The sequence below is a fragment of the Rattus norvegicus genome, chromosome 5 (assembly GCF_021556685.1).
Source record: "Rattus norvegicus strain SHRSP/BbbUtx chromosome 5, alternate assembly SHRSP_T2T, whole genome shotgun sequence".
NCBI classification, from domain to species: Eukaryota; Metazoa; Chordata; class Mammalia; order Rodentia; family Muridae; genus Rattus; species Rattus norvegicus.
Window position 1 is genome coordinate 120,569,644 of NC_141538.1, and position 19,698 is coordinate 120,589,341.

The following is a 19,698-nucleotide window of genomic DNA, read 5'->3' on the forward strand; positions in this document are numbered from 1 at the left end:
TTCCCAGCCCTCCAAGTCCTTCTCCATCAAAATGTCTCAAGGGTCCCATCAACACCAGTGACTGCTCTCCAGCGAGTGGGGGGTGGGGAGGGGAGGGATGATGGGTTTACAGGAGGTGTGGTAGCTGCTTTCTGGGATGCCTTGGAAGGTGCAGCTCCAGGAGGCGGCAGCAGAGGGCGCTGGAACCCCGGCCTGGGCCGGCCTCTGCCATTGGTCCGGGCTGGGGCGCTGAGTTGTGGAGTTGGTGGAAAGTGACAAGTTGGGCGAGAAGAGAGATCGCGGAGAGCTGGAGGAGCCGCGGCCGAGTGAGCCCAGAGACCTCCGCCCCAGGCACTGGGCACGCTCTTCTGGAGTCGGAGCCGGAGACACACAGTGTGCTGGAGCGACACGGAGAGCCTGGAACTGAACCGCTGGCGGAGGCACGGCTGCTACGGAGTACCGGGAGGAGCCGCGCTCCCAGGTCCGGGGCGGCCGAGCGGAGGCGAGGGAGCAGGTCAGAGGGACAAAGAGTTTTGCAAAGGCCCCCCGGTGTCCTGCGAGTGCCTGCGGCAGGACGAAGTGGCCGGGAGCACTGGGAGAACCCGTGGATGTTCTGCGCGCCGCCAGGGAGCCGCCAGCACCGCCACGAGAGGAGGAATGCACCGGCCGCGCCGCCGCGGGACGCGCCCGCCACCGCTGGCGCTGCTGGCCGCGCTGCTGCTGGCCGCACGCGGGGCTGCTGCCCAAGGTAAGCGGCGCCCGCGCCCGAGTTCCATCGTCCGTCCCGCAGAACTGAGTGCCTGGCGAGCGTCTCGCCCGTCCCGGAGCCGGGCATTCGGCCGCCGCCTGCATGGGCCGCCGGAGGGAGGCCATCCAGGACTGGCCCTGAAGCTCGGCTGCGGGCTGGGGTGCTCTGGGGAACTGGTCTTAGACGCCCAGCTGTGGTTGTCAGTGCTGACAGGAAGTGTAGTAGGACTTTGGCGGTGGAGTGTGTGTGTGTGTGTGTGTGTGTGTGTGTGTGTGTGTGTGTCTTGGGAGAGATGCTGGTCCTTTGCCTATCTCTCTCTGGATTCCTAGCGCACCCCAAGTGGGGTCCCGTTTATCTACTTCTCTGTCCTGGAGGGAGTTTGCATTTTCAGTGGTGCCTCCAACAGAGCCCAGGGGGTCCGCGAACCCGTACAAACAAAAGCCCTGTACTCCCAGGACTCCCTTTGCCTTGTTTCTTCACTGCCTGATGTTCGGAGCCTCCCGCCCTCTAGAGGGTCATCATTCAGACCAAAATGTTTGTTCCGCCGCTGCCACTTTGTACAAAGTATGTAGCAAGAGACGGCCTGCTGCTCCAAAATACTCTGGACTCCGCGTGTGCACGTGCAAATGTGTGTGTGTGTGTGTGTGTGTGTGTGTGTGTGTGTGTTGAGATGGAAGAAAGGGGGGGGGGTCATCTAATGCATACTTGATTTTGGTCATCTCCAGAGACAATCGCAACAGTTAGAGAAAGCCTCCACCGGCAGCCAGAGCGTCTTAGTTCCCTGCGGGAAGCTTGGATCCTCGCTGGGGTCTGAGCTTGTACACAATGAGAGGCAAGAGCCCGCTGCGCCTGTGGAGACAACCAATTCATTCTTTGGAAGTTGGAGGGGGAAAGTTGATTAAAGTCTCTGGGGGTCTTGGGCCTCACTTTTAACATGCATCCCTTGAGGGGGTGTTGGAGATTCTGGACTCTTCCTGCCCCCACTTCCAGCCCCTAGCCTCTCTAGATAAATAGGTCCCTCCTCTTTTATCATTCATCTGAGAGCCAGTTAGGGAAGAGTCTACTGAACAGATAGGGGGAAGAACCATTCACTGAACGACTGCTGAATTTGTTTCTACTACAAGTTAGGGGTGACTTTCTTGGTACAAAACTCTCAGCAAGGAAGCTGGGTGCGGATTTTGATCTCCTGGAGGTGACTCTGGGACAGGGCCAGTGCTCACCCAACAGAGTTCTGAAGTGTGGATGTGCTAATCTAGAAGCGCCATGGGGGGTGAATACAGTTTCTAATGGCCATTAAGATGCACATCAGCAGGGGTCCCCTATCTTAAGGGAAAACCCTGATGAAATGTAAACAGTTTGCTCTCCTGGATGTTTTGCTTGGGGATGCCAAACACCTGGCTCTGGGCCACTACACCTGGGTGAAAAGTAGAAAGTGGGCCGTGCTGCCGCTGACCCGTGTCCAGTGCAATTGGGGTGATGATGCCCAAGGCTGAATTCCTGGCCTGGGGGTCTTGATTAATTCTGTTTTTCCTGTGGGCTCCTTTACTTCATCTTAACTTTTCATCAGCCAGTGATTGTGAGGTCACAGCCTCTGCTGATTGGGATGAGATGAATTGGGGATGTAGGGGTGCTCACCATGTTTTTTGGTCATCTGTTTTTAAAAAGTCACCCACCCACACAACGAATTTGTGAATGTAAAACAATACTGTTGTCAGTAGTTACCCAAAGTTCTCTCTCCTTCCTGTTCTATATTCTAATAAAAGGTTCAAACCTGCTGCTGTCTTGTCATCTCTTAAACCCTTTTTCATTTTGGTAAATCTCGATATCTGTTCTGGCCTCAGATTCCTAAGGTAACCCTGTCAGTGACTCAGGACATCAGCTTAAGAGGAGATATATTTTTATCTATTAAGTTGTTTCAAGAGAACAAAAAATGGATCAGTATTTCAGAATTTCTCCCATCACCTTTCTATTTGATTGGCAGGGGAGAGAAAAGGCTTTATGTATATAGTTTCCGGCCTGCTACTTGTTGACCCTCCCAGCTGTCTCCTACCTGCCAAAAGATGGACTTCTGTAAGAGGTTAAACACTCATTACTGCTCTCAAGAGCTCCAGACTCTTGGAACCTACCTGAGCCTTTCTCAGAATTGTGATCATTCTGTGGTTTGGCTGTTGGAAGCCAGAGGAAGGTGTCCCACGACTCAGCTGTCATTTTCTAAGTCTCCAATTGCTAGGTCAGTAGGTGTCTGCCCTACTTCATTTAGTATAGGAGTCTCCTGAGGGCCATGCTCCTGTCAGCTTTGCTGGTGAATTCATCGAGGGACCTCAGCAGTCAGCTTCGACCTTTATTAGGGATGTTTGAAAAATCCTACCTCGATGGCTCAGGGGCACCACCCAGAGGCACAACCCAGAGGCAGGACGGGCAGAGGATGTGGGGTCAGATTGCCGCTGGCAGGACTTACTTGTAATTTATTTTATTGGAAAACAAACCAGGTTGTTTTGCTCCTCCAATGGCTGGGATACTTGGCGGTTATTTTATCTCACCTGTGTACGTGAGTGCGTAGTGCAGGGAATATATGTTTGTGTTTCTGTGGATGCATACATATGCGTGAGCATGTGGGTGTGCCTGTGGAGCCAGAGGTCAGTGTTGGGCCTTCTTCAATCAATCTCTACCTTGATTTTTGAGATGTGCTCTCCCACTCTACTGGAGGTCATCTACCCAGCTAGGCCAGATGGGCTTGTCTGTGCCGGGGGTTATGTGAGCGCTGCCAGCTTTTCTCAAGTGTTCCTCATGTTTGCAGGGTGGGCACATTTCTTGATGGAGACATCTCCTAAGACCAAGACTTCTTACAACAACTCAGCTTTGATCTATTTTAGTCTCTGTCTCCTGCATGTGAAAATAGGCTCCAAATTAAACTTTTAAAATGTTTCTAACGCATATCACTTGCATCCAAAGGAACAGTCTGCCTGTGGTTTGTTGACACGAACCTACACCACTTCAAATATTTTTTAAAAGAGGTATAGAGCATGTTATAGAGAACTGATGCTTTTAAACCCTATGCATGCTGATATAAATGTTTTCCAGAGAAATAGACATTGCACTTGTGCAAATACATTAAGGGGACCACAGTTTTGCTGAGTGAGTGGAGGAGAGAGAACCTTTTTGGTTATATGTAAAAAGTGTATAGTTATTTCTTTCTCTCAGTTAAAAACACAGCCAAATAATCAGAGATTACTCATTTTCCATCTTCTAGTAAAAAGAGTAGTATCAGAGGAACCCGCTAGCCAAGCTTAATGGCTATAACTCAGGGTTTGGCATTTGACAGACATGGGTTTGAATCCTCCCTTTCATAGTGTAGGCATGGCAATTATGTTTCCTGAGCCTTCTAAGAGTTTTATGAGGCTTAAATAAATCCATGAGTGTCAAGCAATACAGAAGGGCCCCCCCAGCCTAGAAATTAACTGAGGAATTAACTAAGGATGCAGGAAATGCAGGATGTTCAATCCTTCAGAAATAATATACAAAATTCCACATGTAGGTTGATAGACATCGGATTATACCATAATCAGATTTTTCCAGGAAATGGTAACCATGAAAAGATAGGGGCCACTGTGTAGTGACAGTTTTGGAATTTCAGTTTCTTAAAAAACACAGAAATATTGTAAGAATGTGTTCCTGGAGTAGGGCTGCAGGGCGGCTTCAGACTGTTCATAGCAGCTGACCATGATTTGCCTCGTGCTCTAGCAGAAACATGATTTTTGCCAGTTGCAGATAATTTCTGTGATTCTGTGATGTTTGGAATTCTGGGAACATTTCAGAGGGTATATAAATGCTAGGGTCCTGAGACCCTAGTGGTTGTTGGTCATTTAGGGAGGTTGGTTACGGTTTGTTAGTAGCTGTGGTCAAAGAAGAAACAGAAGGGAAAAAAATAGATTCAGGAGATTTGCCTAAATCCCCTCTCCTCCTCTATTCTTGTTAAGGGGTGAAATCAGGGAGATAAACAGTGGGGGAAAAGAACCCACAAAGTATCAAGGATCAGCTACCCCATCCACTTGTAGCAAGGGGAGATGCCTGGGCACTGGGATGCCTTTCTGGGGAGATTGAAAGGAATAGCGTGTTGATGGTGGGTTCTTGGCCACAGCCCAGGCTAGCTATTCTGTGGAGTTTCTCTCATGCCCTATGTTTCCTTCCTGGTAGATGGGCTGGTATTTGGGCCTGGGAGAAGCTGATGAATAAAGTCTTGCGATCTCAGATAAGTAGCAATCATTCTGAGGTTTTCCTGTATCTGTAATTTATTGAACAGACACTTGGTGCTTTCTGTTTAATGGGTTAGTTACTGCTTAAAGCCTTCCTAAGTATTAACCCACAGAACTCTCACAACTACCCTGTGAAGGCGATGGTATAACTAGATCACTGTGCAGATGGGTCAGGTTAGGCGCTGAGATGCTAAGCTGCTTTCTCAAGGTCACATGGCCGGGGAATGGCTTCGCTGGGTTTGTAAGCCCTGAGAGCTGGTGTTATCCTAACTGACCTCTGTCCTACATGGTCCCTCCTGGTTTAGTTCTTACACCTGCTTTCTTTTAATGTGCAGGCCAGAGTTGGCACATCTTTAGGTTTCTAAGGGCAATGGAAAGGTATTTTCTTTGCCACCACCTACAGGGTAGAAGAGGTGATGGGAAATAGTCATTTCTGTCATTCCTACAGTGCTGCACTGACCTTACCAGCCTTGCCGTGAGCTTAGACACAGACTGAAAATGCCAGGGATGGTCCAGGCCTCTTGGTCTAAGAGATTTTTTCTCTTTCTCTCTCTCTTTCTTTCTTTCTTTCTTTCTTTCTTTCTTTCTTTCTTTCTTTCTTTCCTTTTCTTTTCTTTTCTTTTCTTTTCTTTTTGCAGTGTAGTGATGCCACTTTGATGTGGTTTGAGGAGTGTGTCCAGTAGTTCCTTCCGGCTAGCTATGCGATGCCTTTTGATGGAGTATATGTTTGTTTGCATTTTGGTGCATTACCTGGGGGTAGAGGTAAAGGAGAGCTGATTTATTAGACTGCTATCAGGGAGAAATGACTGCCAACTCAGGATCTCGGTGAGGAGGAGCAGATCCAGGCAGATCCAGCCGTAACTGGAAAAAAACTTGACTCATCCAGGCTCTTTCTCAAGCAGAAAGACCTGGCCCTGACTTCACTGATCCCCTGAGCTGTGACGGGAGAGATGGGTCCCTGGATGTCCATAAGAAGGAGAAAGGAACAGTCTTCTAGGACTTGAGAAAGTTCGATGGCGTTGAAGGGGGAAGGGAGAGGGGGCTGCTTCGAAAATCTTTAACTAAATGCAGCTGCTTGCTACATGGAGCCTGACTCGCATGCCAGGAATATCTCAAAAGCTAACGAATACAAAATGAAAATAAACAGCAGGAAAAAGGCTCGTTCTTTGTTGCAGTAAGCTTGGTTGGGGTTTTCAGTTTGTTTAGGAATGGGATAATTGTGGCATCCACTTTATTTTGGTAAGGCAATGAATCGCGATGGATGTGATGTCATCGGGATGTCCCATCCCCGACTCCTCCCCCCCAGCCCCCAGAACACCCAGGCTAGGACATCCATGTGTCCCCATGGCTTAGGTTGTTGCCCTTGAGTGAATTACACTGGAAGAGGGGCAGATAATTTAATGGGATAATCTTGGCAGACCCAGTAAATTTCACACCCCATCTCTCACTAACAGCAAGGCAGCAGAAGGCTACAACATCCTCAGATGAAAAGGTTGTATAAAAAGGCCCTGCTTCACAGTAACTGTCTGTCCATAAATAAGGTTCTGCAGAGTTTTGATCCAGAAATGTTATTAAACACTGATAAGCCAGACTTCATAATGTTTGGCCTCTTTACATTCTCCCTCACTCTTCCATAGAAGCGAAGTTTTTCCACCTCGTTTAAAAAACAGTGGCCTAGAAGATCAATCAGTTCAGACCGTTTATTTTTTCAAGGATGTACATGCAGAATGGCCTTCTTTGACAGCCATTTTAAGGAGGTGACATGGCACAATAGAGATAGAATGAGATTTGAACCCAGTAGACTGTGGTTAAAATTGGGACTTTTGCTACTTGGCTGTATGTTAACCACACTCATGCTGTTGTGACCAAATGCCTTAAGGAGACAGTTTATGGGAGGGAAGGTCTGGTTTGATTTCCAACGTCAGGGATTTCAGTCCGTTATGGAGGAGGAGGTGGGTTGAACAGCTCTGTTCATGGTGGTAGGAGCATGAGGTGTTCATACTGTGACAGAGCAGGAATCTAGCAGGTCAGCATCTTCAAAGGCCCATCCCAGTACTGTAGATTAGCCAAGCTCCTATAGAGCACAGCTTTCAAAGTAGCATCATAAGCCAGGGACTGGCAGTTCAGACCATGAGCCTTTGGGGGATGTTTCTGGGCAAACTGCTAACCAATTTATTATCACCTTCTGATAATTTCCCTGTCTGTAAAATGGGGATGACATAGTATCCAGCCTGCAGCTTGTTTGTGAGAATTAAAGGACACATGAGTGGAAAGCACCTGAAGGCACCATGAACTGGAAGAGGGAAGCTGCTGGCTGCCATCCGGATCCTGGGCTTCCTAGAGAAAGCAGAAGGTTGGGTTCCCAGTCAAGGGCTGCTGCGCGGGAGACGCAGCTGAGAATCTTGGAGCAGCATTCTTGGGTTCTTCTGAGGGTCTGAAGTGCTTGATTTTACAGAGACCACATAGAGACCGGGATCTGAGCCCATCTTAGGCCAGTATTGAGATCCCCACAGGAGGAGATTCCACAGCGCTTTAAAAACAAAGGCTCCCTCCCCTCCCAGAATCTTCGGAGAAGAGCAACTCCTCCCTGATATTTGGGTCTGGTGGCCATTTAAAGATTCATAGGACTGAAAGAACTTTCATGTCAAGAAAGAAGAAGAATGATGTACCGGGGTGGGGGAGGGGTGGGGGAGGGGAGGTAAAGGAAGTTCTAAAGACAAGGTAAAGTTTGTTTCTCAACAGGAAAGCCTTTTGTCCAGTGCATTTCAACTCATTTTTACTCTATATTTATTATATGTGAGGTGCCGTGTCTGGGACGTAAAACATTATCCCAGCTTCAGGGAGAGAGGCAGGAGGGAAGTCCTAAGCATCTTGAGCACCCACTGTATGCCCTGCGACATTCTTTACAGTGAGACTTCTGTGTCTCAGTAGCATCAATGGTTGGACCTTTCAAGTCTATTTACAGATAAAGGACCCTCAGACGCTGAAGAGGCTGGTATTACAGTCAACCTCATATGATTATTAAATAGGGATTTTGGATTTGGACCCAGATATTTTGATTGTCACAGGTACCCCTCTTCCATATCTCTGAGGTGTGGGTAGTTGTACCATAGAGCAGACCCGTTATCTCCGAACACCAAACATCTTTCTAACAGGAGAATTCTAAAGGCTGTGGGAAAGTGCCACAGATGCACACAAGGGTAGGAAGCATGAATTCCCAGGAAGCTGGAGGGTGAAGGGCAGAGAGGACACTGGCTCCTTCTCAGGCAGATTGGGAGCCCTCTGAACAGATTATGGAAATGTGTACTGAAGTTCCACATCAATATCAATATATCAAGTGTTCGTTTAGCCAGCAAGAGGCCTGGGCTGGATTTTGTCTGCCTCTGAAGCTCCATGGCATCCATTTTTTATGTCATCTGGATATAGGAAGTGGTTGTGCTGTCCCTATACCGAAGGACAGGCAGACATCAAGATAATTTCTCTGGCATCTTTCCCTCTAGCTCCAAGTTCAGGCTTTAGATTGAAGGAGGGGACCAACCACTCAAGTATGGGTCTCCAATGAGTCTTCATTAGTGACCATGAACTGTAGTATTCTAAGGCCTCTGGTCAGCACATTCCGCTTCCCCCCTTCATTCACTAATCATACTGTTTGCTGTTACTGTGAGCTGAATATTCTGGTAGTTCCACTGGAGGGACAAAGTTGGTCACCACACTAGAGAATTTTCTGAGCAGAGCAGTAGATTTGTGGCAACGCTTGCTAGCTTGACCAGCAAATCCGTTGTCATCCCTTCTTGAAACACATCATTTACAGCTCTCTCCTAGTTAAGCGAAGCCATGTCACTAAACACTAGCTAATGGGATGAGATTGGGAGGACCCAGTGCCACTTGCAAGACCCACTAAGACCTTTTCCCAGGCAGGTTGCTATGGTTACTTGAGAAGTTATGTGTTGGAGATGCCACCTGATGGAAGAAACCTGGGAGCTTCCCTTCTTTACTGCTCTGTGGTTGAAGCCACCTGCTGGTCCACACTGGCTTGGGTTTTATATAAACCAGAAACAAGCGTTTATTGTTAAGACTCAGATTAGGGTTTTCCAGCTATAGCTACTGGACGATCATAGCTAACCAAATGGTATAAACTACAGCATGTCTCAAGACTACCTTAGTGGCTCAGGACCAGCATTTTTAGATAGAACAAAAGAAGCAACCTAGTTTCGGCTTGATTATCTCCAATGGAACTCAGAGAACCTTTCTATAAATTAAGCTTCTTCCTGAATTACGTATGGCAGGTCCTGGGGTGTTCATCACCGTGGAAGATCTAGAAGGATTGTGATTGGCTCTGGGGTAGTTTTAGGGGCAATAAAACAGACTACCGCAGCATAATTACACAGCCACTAAGTATAGAATTAGCAGCAACGAAATGCAGTATCCCAAGAAGGAAGAAAGAGGCCCTTCAGGAGGATGTGGGCCCTGCTGTGAGATCTCGGGGTGGCGGGGTGGGGTGGGCATGAAGGTGGTCCAGAGGATGAAAGATGAAGAGTGGGAGAGGAGGAGCAGCTTAGGACAGGGTCCTGCAGCGGCTGCTCTGCTCTGCAGGACTCATTCAGGGCTGTTCTGTGTTCACAGACGGGAATTAGCTAAGGAGTGAAACAGTCCTCTAGGCGATGGCGAGTGAAGAGAAGGCTTTGAGTGGCACCAGGTACCCGGAAGCAGAGAGGGAAGAGAGAAACAGGGTGTTGATCGCATAACCATTTCCTTCCTCTGCCAAGGGCGCTCCCAGAGACTTACAGAGGAGCTCGCGCCGCGCAGCTGTGCCTCTTTGCCTCTGCTGCAGTGCCTTGGTTTGCAGCACAGACTGCCGAGCATTGGTCCCATCTTGCCTGCTTGGTGAAAATCCCAGCAGGGAGGCGCTGTAATAGTCCGCACATCTAGAATGCAAGTATTCGCGGCTGTTATGGATAGAACTCAGCGTCTTGAGCTTGCTATCAGGTGCTCTCCTAATGGGCTGCACCTCCGGCCTCTGGGTTCTGCTAATGTGTTAACTTCTATGGTTTTCAGGAAACCCTCTGACAGAGGCAGTCATTTGTTACTTTCGTTGAATTCAATTGTTATTTTCCATAGAATTGTTATTTTCTACATAAGGAGACTGAGGCACAAAGATGGTCTTGTGTCCCTGAAGCAAATCAAGTGAGAGAGTCAGGACTTGAACTTGGATATCTGGAAGCTGAGGCTTTGTTCTTAACCGTGATGTCACTATACCTCTGCTTTCCCCATCCCCCAAACTCTACTTGGTGATTAAAATTCTACATAAGCTAGCCAAATAGCTGAGTGCAAATAATTATAATTAAATCTCTTGATTTGAATGGCGTATTGGGGCTTAAGGAATTATTTCATATACAATATTAACTTTAATTTTCCAACTATTCTAAGGAAATTGTTCTCTCTCTCTCTCTCTCTCTCTCTCTCTCTCTCTCTCTCTCTCTCTGTTTTTAGGCAGGCAAGTAAGGTTGGCAGCTTACCCAAGGTCACTCTTTAGGTGGCAGGGTCTGTCTGAAATATAGGCCTTCTCTTTAAATCCCATGGGATGTTTTGCTCTGAAGGATTACTCGTCTTTATAATTCATGCCTCTCCAACATGACAGGTTTCACAGTTGTTGACCCAGTGAGCAAATTTGCCCGATTCTCACTTCTCCCATCAACACGACCCTCAAGTCAACCACGATTGTGAGAAACGGTCTGGAAGTATTTGTAGGTGTGGTTTTGGAACTGGCATTCCTGTAACCTAAGGAAGTTCCTGAGCAAAGAGACTGGGAGAAGTTACTTCAAAGCGAGGACTTTCCTAAGGGGCTGGCAGTGGCAGCTGGCCATTCAGTCATGAAGAATGGTTCTTTGGCATTCCACAGGGCATGGCACAGAGCATGACTTTCCTTTTCCTATCCGGTCAGCAGCAATGTGGCCTCTGTAAGATTTTTTTCTTACTTGTTGAATGAGAGGCATAATGGGGTAAGTGCACCTTGGGGGTAAGGGCACGATGCTGACACGTGCTGGGCCAGTACCTGGCTCGTCTGTCTGTGGTTGGTGTGTAATTTGCAGCCATATCCCTGAGAGCAACCCTCTCTGTGATTTTCACAAGACAGTATAGACACAGTGTTTAGGACTCAGTCCTAGCTAGGCTTGCTGGCATGATACAGTCACCTTGGAGGGAGACTCTTGGATCTACAAGTCTTAGGTTATAATTACATTTGCATTTCTCAAGGACACGGATGTGAGGCAAAAATAGTCCCTGTTGCATTGACTCCAAGACATTCTTGAAAGACTCTTATCTCTTCTTCACGGGAAATCGACACTGTTTCCGGATGGGATTAGACAAGAGGAATGAAAACAGCCTGTTGTATGCTTTTTCCACACGAGCGATGATATCCCCAGCACTTGGATTTCACTCCAGCCCTGTGTTGCTTTTTTTTTTTTTTATGTGATGTTTCCATCCCCTGGAGGGGAGTGGAATGGCGGTTTTCCTCTATCCTGTTAGAACTTTGTTATGATGGTGACCTGGCTGCAAGTGTAGACCCCAAGGAGTTAGTGCTCACCCTGGTGTGACTGTCTAGAGGGCTGCTGACGGGAACTTGCCTGCTCAGCGTCAGCTTATGGGCGGCTGATACCCAGCAGCAGCTTTGTGGTATCTGTGGTGGTGATCGTATCTTTTCTTTACTATGACCATTCTGTTCTGTTCTCCATACTCCATTTGGTGCCTCTAAGCCAAGGGATGAAGACTTTCCTGTGGTTAGGAAAGCTTCACTAGGCAGGGCTGGATGCCGGGGTCTTTTGGTGTATATTTGATAAGTAGTATCCCATGAGGGACATGAGAGAGGAACTGAGCATGCTCAGTTCACTCTACCCACACTTATACCTAGGTCACTGTCTAGGATAGGTGTACATGTTCCTGCAAGAAGGAGAGAGGGAGAGAGAGAGAGAGAGAGAGAGAGAGAGAGAGAGAGAGAGAGAGAGAGAAGAGAAGAGAAGAGAAGAGAAGAGAAGAGAAGAGAAGAGAAGAGAAGAGAAGAGAAGAGAGGGAAAACACACTGGTTTCCCTCCCTGGAAGAAAGTTCCAGGCACAGGTTAGAAAGCATCCCTCCCAGGGCTGCGTTGGTGTTAAAGCTGTAGGTAGGTCAGTCAAAATGTTTACAAAGAGTACTCCTGCATCTTTACCTAAGGACTCATGTTTACAGAGTTCATTATCTAATGTGGAATGTGTGTCATAGTGGCTTCTGGCTCTCAGAACTAGCACAGCATCGATCTGCCTGCTCAAGCCAGGGCATTGGTATGCAGAGGTAAGGGAGGAGGGATATGTTCCCTCACCTGCCGAGTGGTACCTCCTGTGTAAACTACCAGGTCGCCTCAGCTTCCGCTTGGTTAAATATTTGTTTAACAACCAAAGTGAATGCTGTGGAAATATATGGCAGTATCTTCCCAGATGGGAAGTTTGCTGTTTTTCGTTAAGGAAGCAAGATTGATTCAGCGAAAATGGTCTCAGAAGACAAAGGCCTGGCCTTTGTTCAGGGCCTCTTCCTGGTCTTGCAGCCTTTCAGAATCTCCATCCCAGAGCGTGCCCACCTCTGTCCCTTCTCACTGAACTCCTACTTACCCTCCAGTCTTCAGTGTGTCCACAATCAGTATCTGCTTGTCTTTTGTCCTCTCCCCAAGCTCTCACCTTCTGCCATTGTCTCCATACTGGCTATGTGAAGCTCATTCACTCAGAAATGGCTCAGTGCCCTGGGAGGATTCTCAACTCTTCCCAGTACGAGTCACGGTTGTTTATTGAGCATGTGCTATGAGCCTCACGCTCTGCAAATCATTTTGTGCTTCATTTTAAAAAAGATATTACATTTTACTTATTTTCATGTGGCTGTGTGAACCTCTAGTAAGGGGAAGTAATTTCTCTCTGTCCACTATGTGGGTCCTGGGGATCCAAGTCTTCATGTTATGTTTAGTGGCAGATACCTTTACTAACAAAACCATGTTGTTGGGTCTGAATTTTGTATTTTGTGGTGTTTCTTTTCTATTTTTCTAGAATGATTGCCCTAACCCCATTCCTACCCCACTCTGTCCTGGAATTGTTTCTTCATCCACTCACGAGGGGAACTCTTCTGGTTTTATTGTGTTTGCAATCTAACCCTCGACCACCTAAGCCCAACTACAAGGAAGAGTCACAGATTTTCTTAGGATTAGGGACAGGCTTTCTTGGGTAGGGAAGCTGAGAGGTGCTCTTGTATACATCTGTGTCCAGAGAAAGCAGGCAATGTGTAAGAAAGACTTGACCATGTAACAGGCCTTGCTCAGGGGCAGAAAAGGCCGCCCTGTGCTCTGGTTTCTTTCCTTCCCAGGAGGTCTCTGACTTGAGCAAGATAGAATGATAGTGTTACCATGCCCTGCTGGCCACGTTCCTTACCTTGCCAGTTCTTATTCCAATTAAAATGTTATTGTTACTTTTTTCTTGTTGTTTTTTTCCAATGAGAATCTGTATAGAGCAATTAAAAACCAATGCAGTACTGTGTCATCAGAATAGAACCACCAAGAATTCTACCACTTAGTGGCAACTTCTGTGGTTCTTAAGTGTTTATAGAAGGAGATTGTGCCTATATTCCCAAAAGAATGTGAGGCTCAGGGATGTGAAGAACTGCCCCAGGATCCTAGCCAGTGTTTTACACCCTATCCACTTCTTTGTGGCAAGGACTGGGGCTTACATTCATTGCATCTTAACCATTGGTCTGTTTACTCAAGGGGAGATTGACAGTTCCACGTCGAGAGTATGCCACATCAATGTAATTACCTGCTGTGCCATATAAAAAGGCAGTGAGTTTTCTGAGCAAAGGAGAAAGAATTCTTGTGGAGGTGGAGCTTAAGAGTAGCTTCTTAGATGACTGTGATAGAACACATGATAGGTGATGAAACGGTTTATTTAGCATCCGGTTCTGGAAGTTGGAAATACAAGACCAGGTGAATGCTTAAAAGTCAGGTTGCTACACCGTGCTTCTTGACTGTGACTGCAATGTGAACAGCTGCTTCAAGCTCCTGCTACCTTAACTTGCCCACCATGACGAAATTTCTCTTTGAATTATGAGTAAGCACAAACCATTCTTCCCCTATGTTGCTTTTTTCAGGATATTTTTATCACAGAAAAACAAAAACAAAAACAAATAAAGACATTCACTTTACTAGGAAAATCTCCCCTGGAGAGCAATGTCTCTCTCTATTTTCCCATGGAGAAGGAATTATTCAAGACTTGAACTTGCAAGTCATCTTTGTGCTAAAGTGTCCAGAAAGGGACCTCTTTAGACTCTCTAGGACCATCTATGCCAGGCAGGGCACCTTTTATTCTTGAAGGAGAGAGAAAGGAGGCTTAGCCAAGCAAGCTTCTGTTGGGTCCTTGATGTTTTCTTGGGGGCTTAGGCTATTTGAGATTTTGCTGTGGTTAGGGTGACGTTTGCTCAGCAGCTACACCAAGGCGGCTGGGGCCACAAGATTTTTGCCAACATCTCTAATTCTGGCCCCGTAAGGAGTATGAAAGAGATGTTGGGTTGCAACAGAGCAGGGTGTGGGTACTGGGAAGTGTGGAGGGGTCGTAGTAGGAGGGAGGACCTTCGTCTCAAGGGAATCTGTGCTGCAGAAAGTGTGTCTCAGAGAAGCTCCCAGCACAGTTCCCCAGGCACCAAGCATTAATGTTGATAAAAGCACACAAGCTCAGCCTGCTCTGCCTGATTTTTGACTCTAACATAATAACTTCCCAGGTCAAGCTCTATAAGCCACCAGTTTCAAAACAGGTCAGAGCCATGGCACCAAATGTTGTTGTTGGATGCAGATGGAAGGGGTTCTGGTCTAACCCTAGCAGTTGTCTCCCCATTGAGCTGGTCTGTTCTTTCTGGTGGTCTTGGAGGGTGAGTTGACTCAATTTCTCTATTTCTTCAGAGGGAATTATAACCTGAAGGTTATCATGGGAAATTAAAAGAGAACTCGAAAGGCTTACCTGAGATGAAAGGTTAGGGAACAGGTAACCTTTTATCTTTGTCTTGGTGAGAGGACTCACCTGGCTCCATTCATTCACTGAAAACACATCGAAAGACCAGGCATTGATACTGAGAGAACAGCTGTGACAGAGCAAGGAAGCCTCATGGTGTGTGTGTGTGTGTGTGTGTGTGTGTGTGTGTGTGTGAAAATAAATACATGCTCTTCACAAATAAATACATGCCAAGTGCCAAGGAAAAGAGAGTAGAGCATAAAGGTCTGTGTGATGCGGTGGGATGGGTGATACCACGTTGTGGAGTCAGGAAAGCTTCTAGCTAAGGGACCTACAACAGAGGACCGAAGGGCTGATGCATGGGAGTGTGTTCTCAGTTCACGGTACAGCAGCAAGTGCTCCTGCTGGCAATAGTGACATTTATATAAGTGCCTGTTATGTGCCTGTTGGGGTATTCATGCTTCTGTCTTCACAACACTGCTAGGCTGGAGAGATGGCTCAGTGGTTAAGGGCACTGGCTGTTCTTCCAAAGGACCTGGGTTCAATTCCCAGCACGTACGTGGCAGCTTACACCTATCTGTAACTCCAATTCCAGGGTCTGATGGCCCTTTCCTGGGATCTGTGGGCACCAAACATGCACATGGTGCATAGACATATATGCAGGCAAAATACACATAACATAAAGTAAAATGAAAGAATGCAGTTAGGTAGGGCCTATTATTATACCCATTTTACAGATGAAGAAATGGAGAGTGCCTCAGCCAAAAGCCAAGCGAACGGGCAGAGGGAGCAGTCTGTGAATGCTAAATGAGGCAGCTCTGCACAGAGGAAAAGAAAAAGAACTCTGTGCAGGTCTGGCCTGCTGCTCATCTGGTGTGCAATCCCGGGCAGATATGCAATACTTCTGTTTCCTGAGTTTTAAAACCGTGTCTAGTACATAAAAATCCCAGGTAAAGGCATTGCAGACTACGTGGCACCGTGAAAGCATCGGTTAGCTACAACTGGTACGTTTACATCAGTTATCAGCCTGCCCTTTCTGGAAAAGAGATGATGAGAAAAAAATACATTTGAGTCTTAACAAAGCTTCCCCTGTTTGCCCAGAGCTTCGTTTCCTGCTGATGTCTCTGTGGCTGAGTTCAGCACAGTGTCCAGTCGAACTGGAAACATCCCTGTGCAAGATAGACCTGTGAGGGAAAACTAATCGCCAGGACTCTTGAAATTCTAAGGAAATCCTCAGAGGTCCTAGAACTCCAACTCCTCTCAAGCCCATGGTCTCAGGGGAGCTTTCTCTAATTTCATGTTGTGCTCATGACAGGTATCAAGGAAAGTCAAATGCTGGCCCCGCCTCCCACGGCTCCCCTTTAAAGTCTCTGCCCTTGTTGCAGGGTACCAAATGGTCCATTCCATATCTAGATGCCACATACAAAGCTAGGTTCTGGGAACCCACGGATCCAGGTTCTAAGGATGGAAGTCTAGTGCTTCCTCCAGCCCAGGAATGTCGTTGGGAGGTGCTCAGGATTCAGGTTTAAATTTGAACGTTTGATGATGCCTCCTAGAACCTTCCAAGAGTCCATAGAGGCAGCAGATACCTCAGCTGCTAATGAGCGGTGGCATGCATGGCTGCCCAGTTGACACCGCATCTGAGGATGGTGCCATCCTGTGTGTACTTTGCTTCCTGTGTGTCAGGGTCTCTCACAGTAAGATACATCTTGGCTAGGCTGCAATTTTCCCGCTGGAACTGGATAGCAGCCTGCCAGGGCCTGTGGTCCATGCCTCAGGAAGCTGTCCTCTGTAGCGGATTCTGGAGTATCTCCTGCACCTAGGCTTAGGCAGAGCTGCCCCGATGCAGTCGGGCAAGGGTAGTACCTGGGCACTCTGAAACCAGCGGGGGGAGCAGTACCCCATTCACTCTCATGAAAGACTTCATCTCTCTAGTCGCCTTTCAGGGCCAAAGGGGCCCCTGAGTGAGTGATGTGGCTGATGTCATGGCCCTAACACTGGTGCCAGGTGAGCCCATTCAGCGACCTGTGGCCTTGTAAAAAAAACCCACAATCTTGAACTTTCCCCACCCACACAAGTCAGAGTGCTGATGACCATCAGTGCGTCACTACCTCTGGATGGAAGAAGATAATTCTTAGAAGAATTCTTAGAGAATTCTTGGATATTGTCAACCTGCTGTCAAGGGCACAGTGGCACTAATCTGTCACACCAGTATGATGGAGAGAGTTAGGAGGCTCCATGGGCTCAAGGTCAGCCAAGACTAAATAGTCAATCTCTCAGGAACTGGGCTTCTGACCTCTAACACTCAGCCACAGAGAAGCCAGCTTCCTTTTCTCAGTGGTGTGGCTGGCTGTGTCCTGTTGGCCCGATGGGACACTAGTGATGGGCCAACACCTATCTTTATCTATAACTGACCTAGACACTGACTGCCTCTCTCTCTCTCTCTCTCTCTCTCTCTCTCTCTCTCTCTCTCTCTCTCTCTCTCTCTCCCTCTCCCCCCCCCCCCCCCCCGTCTGTCACCTAACATTTTGTTATGATACCAACCATCAGCTGAGGGGGCTCTCTGGCCGCTGAGCTGTGCTGGCTTCCTTGGGAAGGGGAGAAATGAGCTCTGGCTTCTTGTTAAGTGTCTGTTCCCTTGGAGTCCTAGCTGGAAGGTCCACGTCAGAAGCGCTGTGTTTAACCTGCTGGCTCTAACAGTAGAATGGGACAGAAGGCTGAGCAGCTGCCTCTTCCTCATACTGTATGGTTGATGATCCTTTCAAAGGAAGGTCTTGTCAACAACCTGGAAGCTTGTAGCTCTGTGGTGGATAGACGGTGGGTTGGGAGTAGCTGTGGGCCTGCCGTCTTCTTGGGTCTGAGGCAAGGCATTTTATGGAGTAAGCTCTCTTGAACTCTCAAGACCAAAAATATACTTCCAAGCCACCAAAGACTTCTGAGGTTTCCTGGTGGCAAGAGTGAGGAGACTTTGAATCCTGTCCCAACACTTAGAGTGCAGAGTACCACCCTTCAGACACTTACAGGCCCAGTGGGCAAGCATAAAAGGTACTCAGGAATGTGACACACCCTGCTGACCCTTATCTCCTCTCAATATTGGTTTAGAATGACAGCTTGTTTTGTCTAACCAAATTAATTCTTAATTTAGGAAATGCCTTTAGGGCAAACTTAGAATATAAGTACTCGAAGTTTTAAGGATATTAAGTGGCTGACCAGAAAATTGTCTTTATTTCAATTAAAAAAATGTTATTTGTGATAACCCTCATCAGATTACCCTATTTTATTTGAGTATTTTTTGTTTGTTTGTTTGTAAAAATCTGTGTTGGAAAGTGCAGGAGAGACTAACATTTAACCTCTTCTCCCCATGTGATCTTTATGTGCATGTCCGTGTTTGTATATATGTATGGTATTATTTTTAATTTCAAAGAAAAATTATAAATATGAAATTAATTTTTGTTTACTTCTCCCTTTGGAGGGAGGAGGACATTGGCACATAGGAAGCATGCGCTGGGCAGGAGGTCAGCAGGATCATGTTTATCATGTAGTCTTCTAGCTAGTTGCAAGACTCCAGGCAAAACACATGCCTTCTCTGATCCTCAAGTTCTTGTCAGTAGAGCAGAGCCTGGGTAAGCTGGCTGGATCAAGGAACCAGGTGTTACCTTGCAGCCTGGAGAAGGGGAGTCACCGATTCCCCTCTAGGTCTACTGGGGCAGAGTCTGATTTAGAAAGGTCCTCAGGAGCTCTGTGTGGTGCCTACAGGTCAGCACATCTGGCTGACTGAGGGGACAGGACTAGGCCAAGGTCAATGTTGGACTTGATTTTGTTTGCCTTGGCTCCTTACACCTGAAGTTTGGCTCTGTTTCCGGTTGAGTGTAAGAAGCCCTTCTGTGAAACCAGTGACGGTGAGGAGCCCCATCTCTGTAAGAAGAGTTCAATTGCAAAATCAGTGGCAAACCTCAGGCCCTCAGATTTGTTTGTTTGTCATTGTTTATCTTTTATACTAAGGTTTGAACATTAGGTTTAGCTAGCAGTTGCCATCCTCTATCCTTTCTATGGAAAGGGTGGCTTTTCAGAGTGGAGACCATCAGGCTCCACCCAGATTCACACACCTCTGAAGTCTGGCAACTATACAATGGAAACTGGGGTCCCTTGAGGCAGGTTCAACTTTCATATCCCACATGTGTGTACTCTTGAGCTTGAAAGTCATCTTCTTGCCACCGGGTCTCCTGTTCCTTAGAAAACAAGAAAGAGAGTGACATTGCCCACCAAAGAAGTGGGAACTTGGGTTAAAACCAGGATCACCTTTAAGGATGGGCACTGATCCCCTCAGTCTTAGGTCGGCTGTTGGTTTAATGGTCCACTGTTGCTATCTGGGAATTCCACTACTATTTTGAATACAGGAGCCTCCATTTTTTACTTTACAAGAGTAAAGTGAATGGAACTAGAATTATCCAGGATCAGAATCAGGAGCCCCTGAGCAGATAGCCATCTGTGGGGGAAGAGGCACAGCCTTGCAGGGAAGAGGAGACTTAGTCTGGTGACCTTGTAGTGTGTCTTCGTACTGCTCAGAGGCTTAAGCCACACTGGATGTGACTGGCCACTGGGTGCTGTAGATAGAAGGAGAGTGGGATGATTTTCTGACCTATCAGTTGGTCATGAGCTTATAGACAATTCATTGATCTCTCTCCATGTCTTCTTTACATCCAGCACAAA

At 47.2% G+C, this 19,698-nt stretch overlaps 1 protein-coding gene across 1 annotated transcript in view; it reads left to right on the forward strand.

Annotated features, from left to right (window-relative positions):
- Nucleotides 1-211: 211 nt before the first annotated feature.
- Ror1 (receptor tyrosine kinase-like orphan receptor 1) overlaps nt 212-19,698 on the forward strand; it is a 344,289-nt gene continuing 324,802 nt past the window's right edge. Inside the window, 1 exon segment of the mRNA NM_001108671.1 lies at nt 212-727. Coding sequence (NP_001102141.1) covers nt 637-727 — 91 coding nt within the window. The 5' untranslated portion in view covers nt 212-636.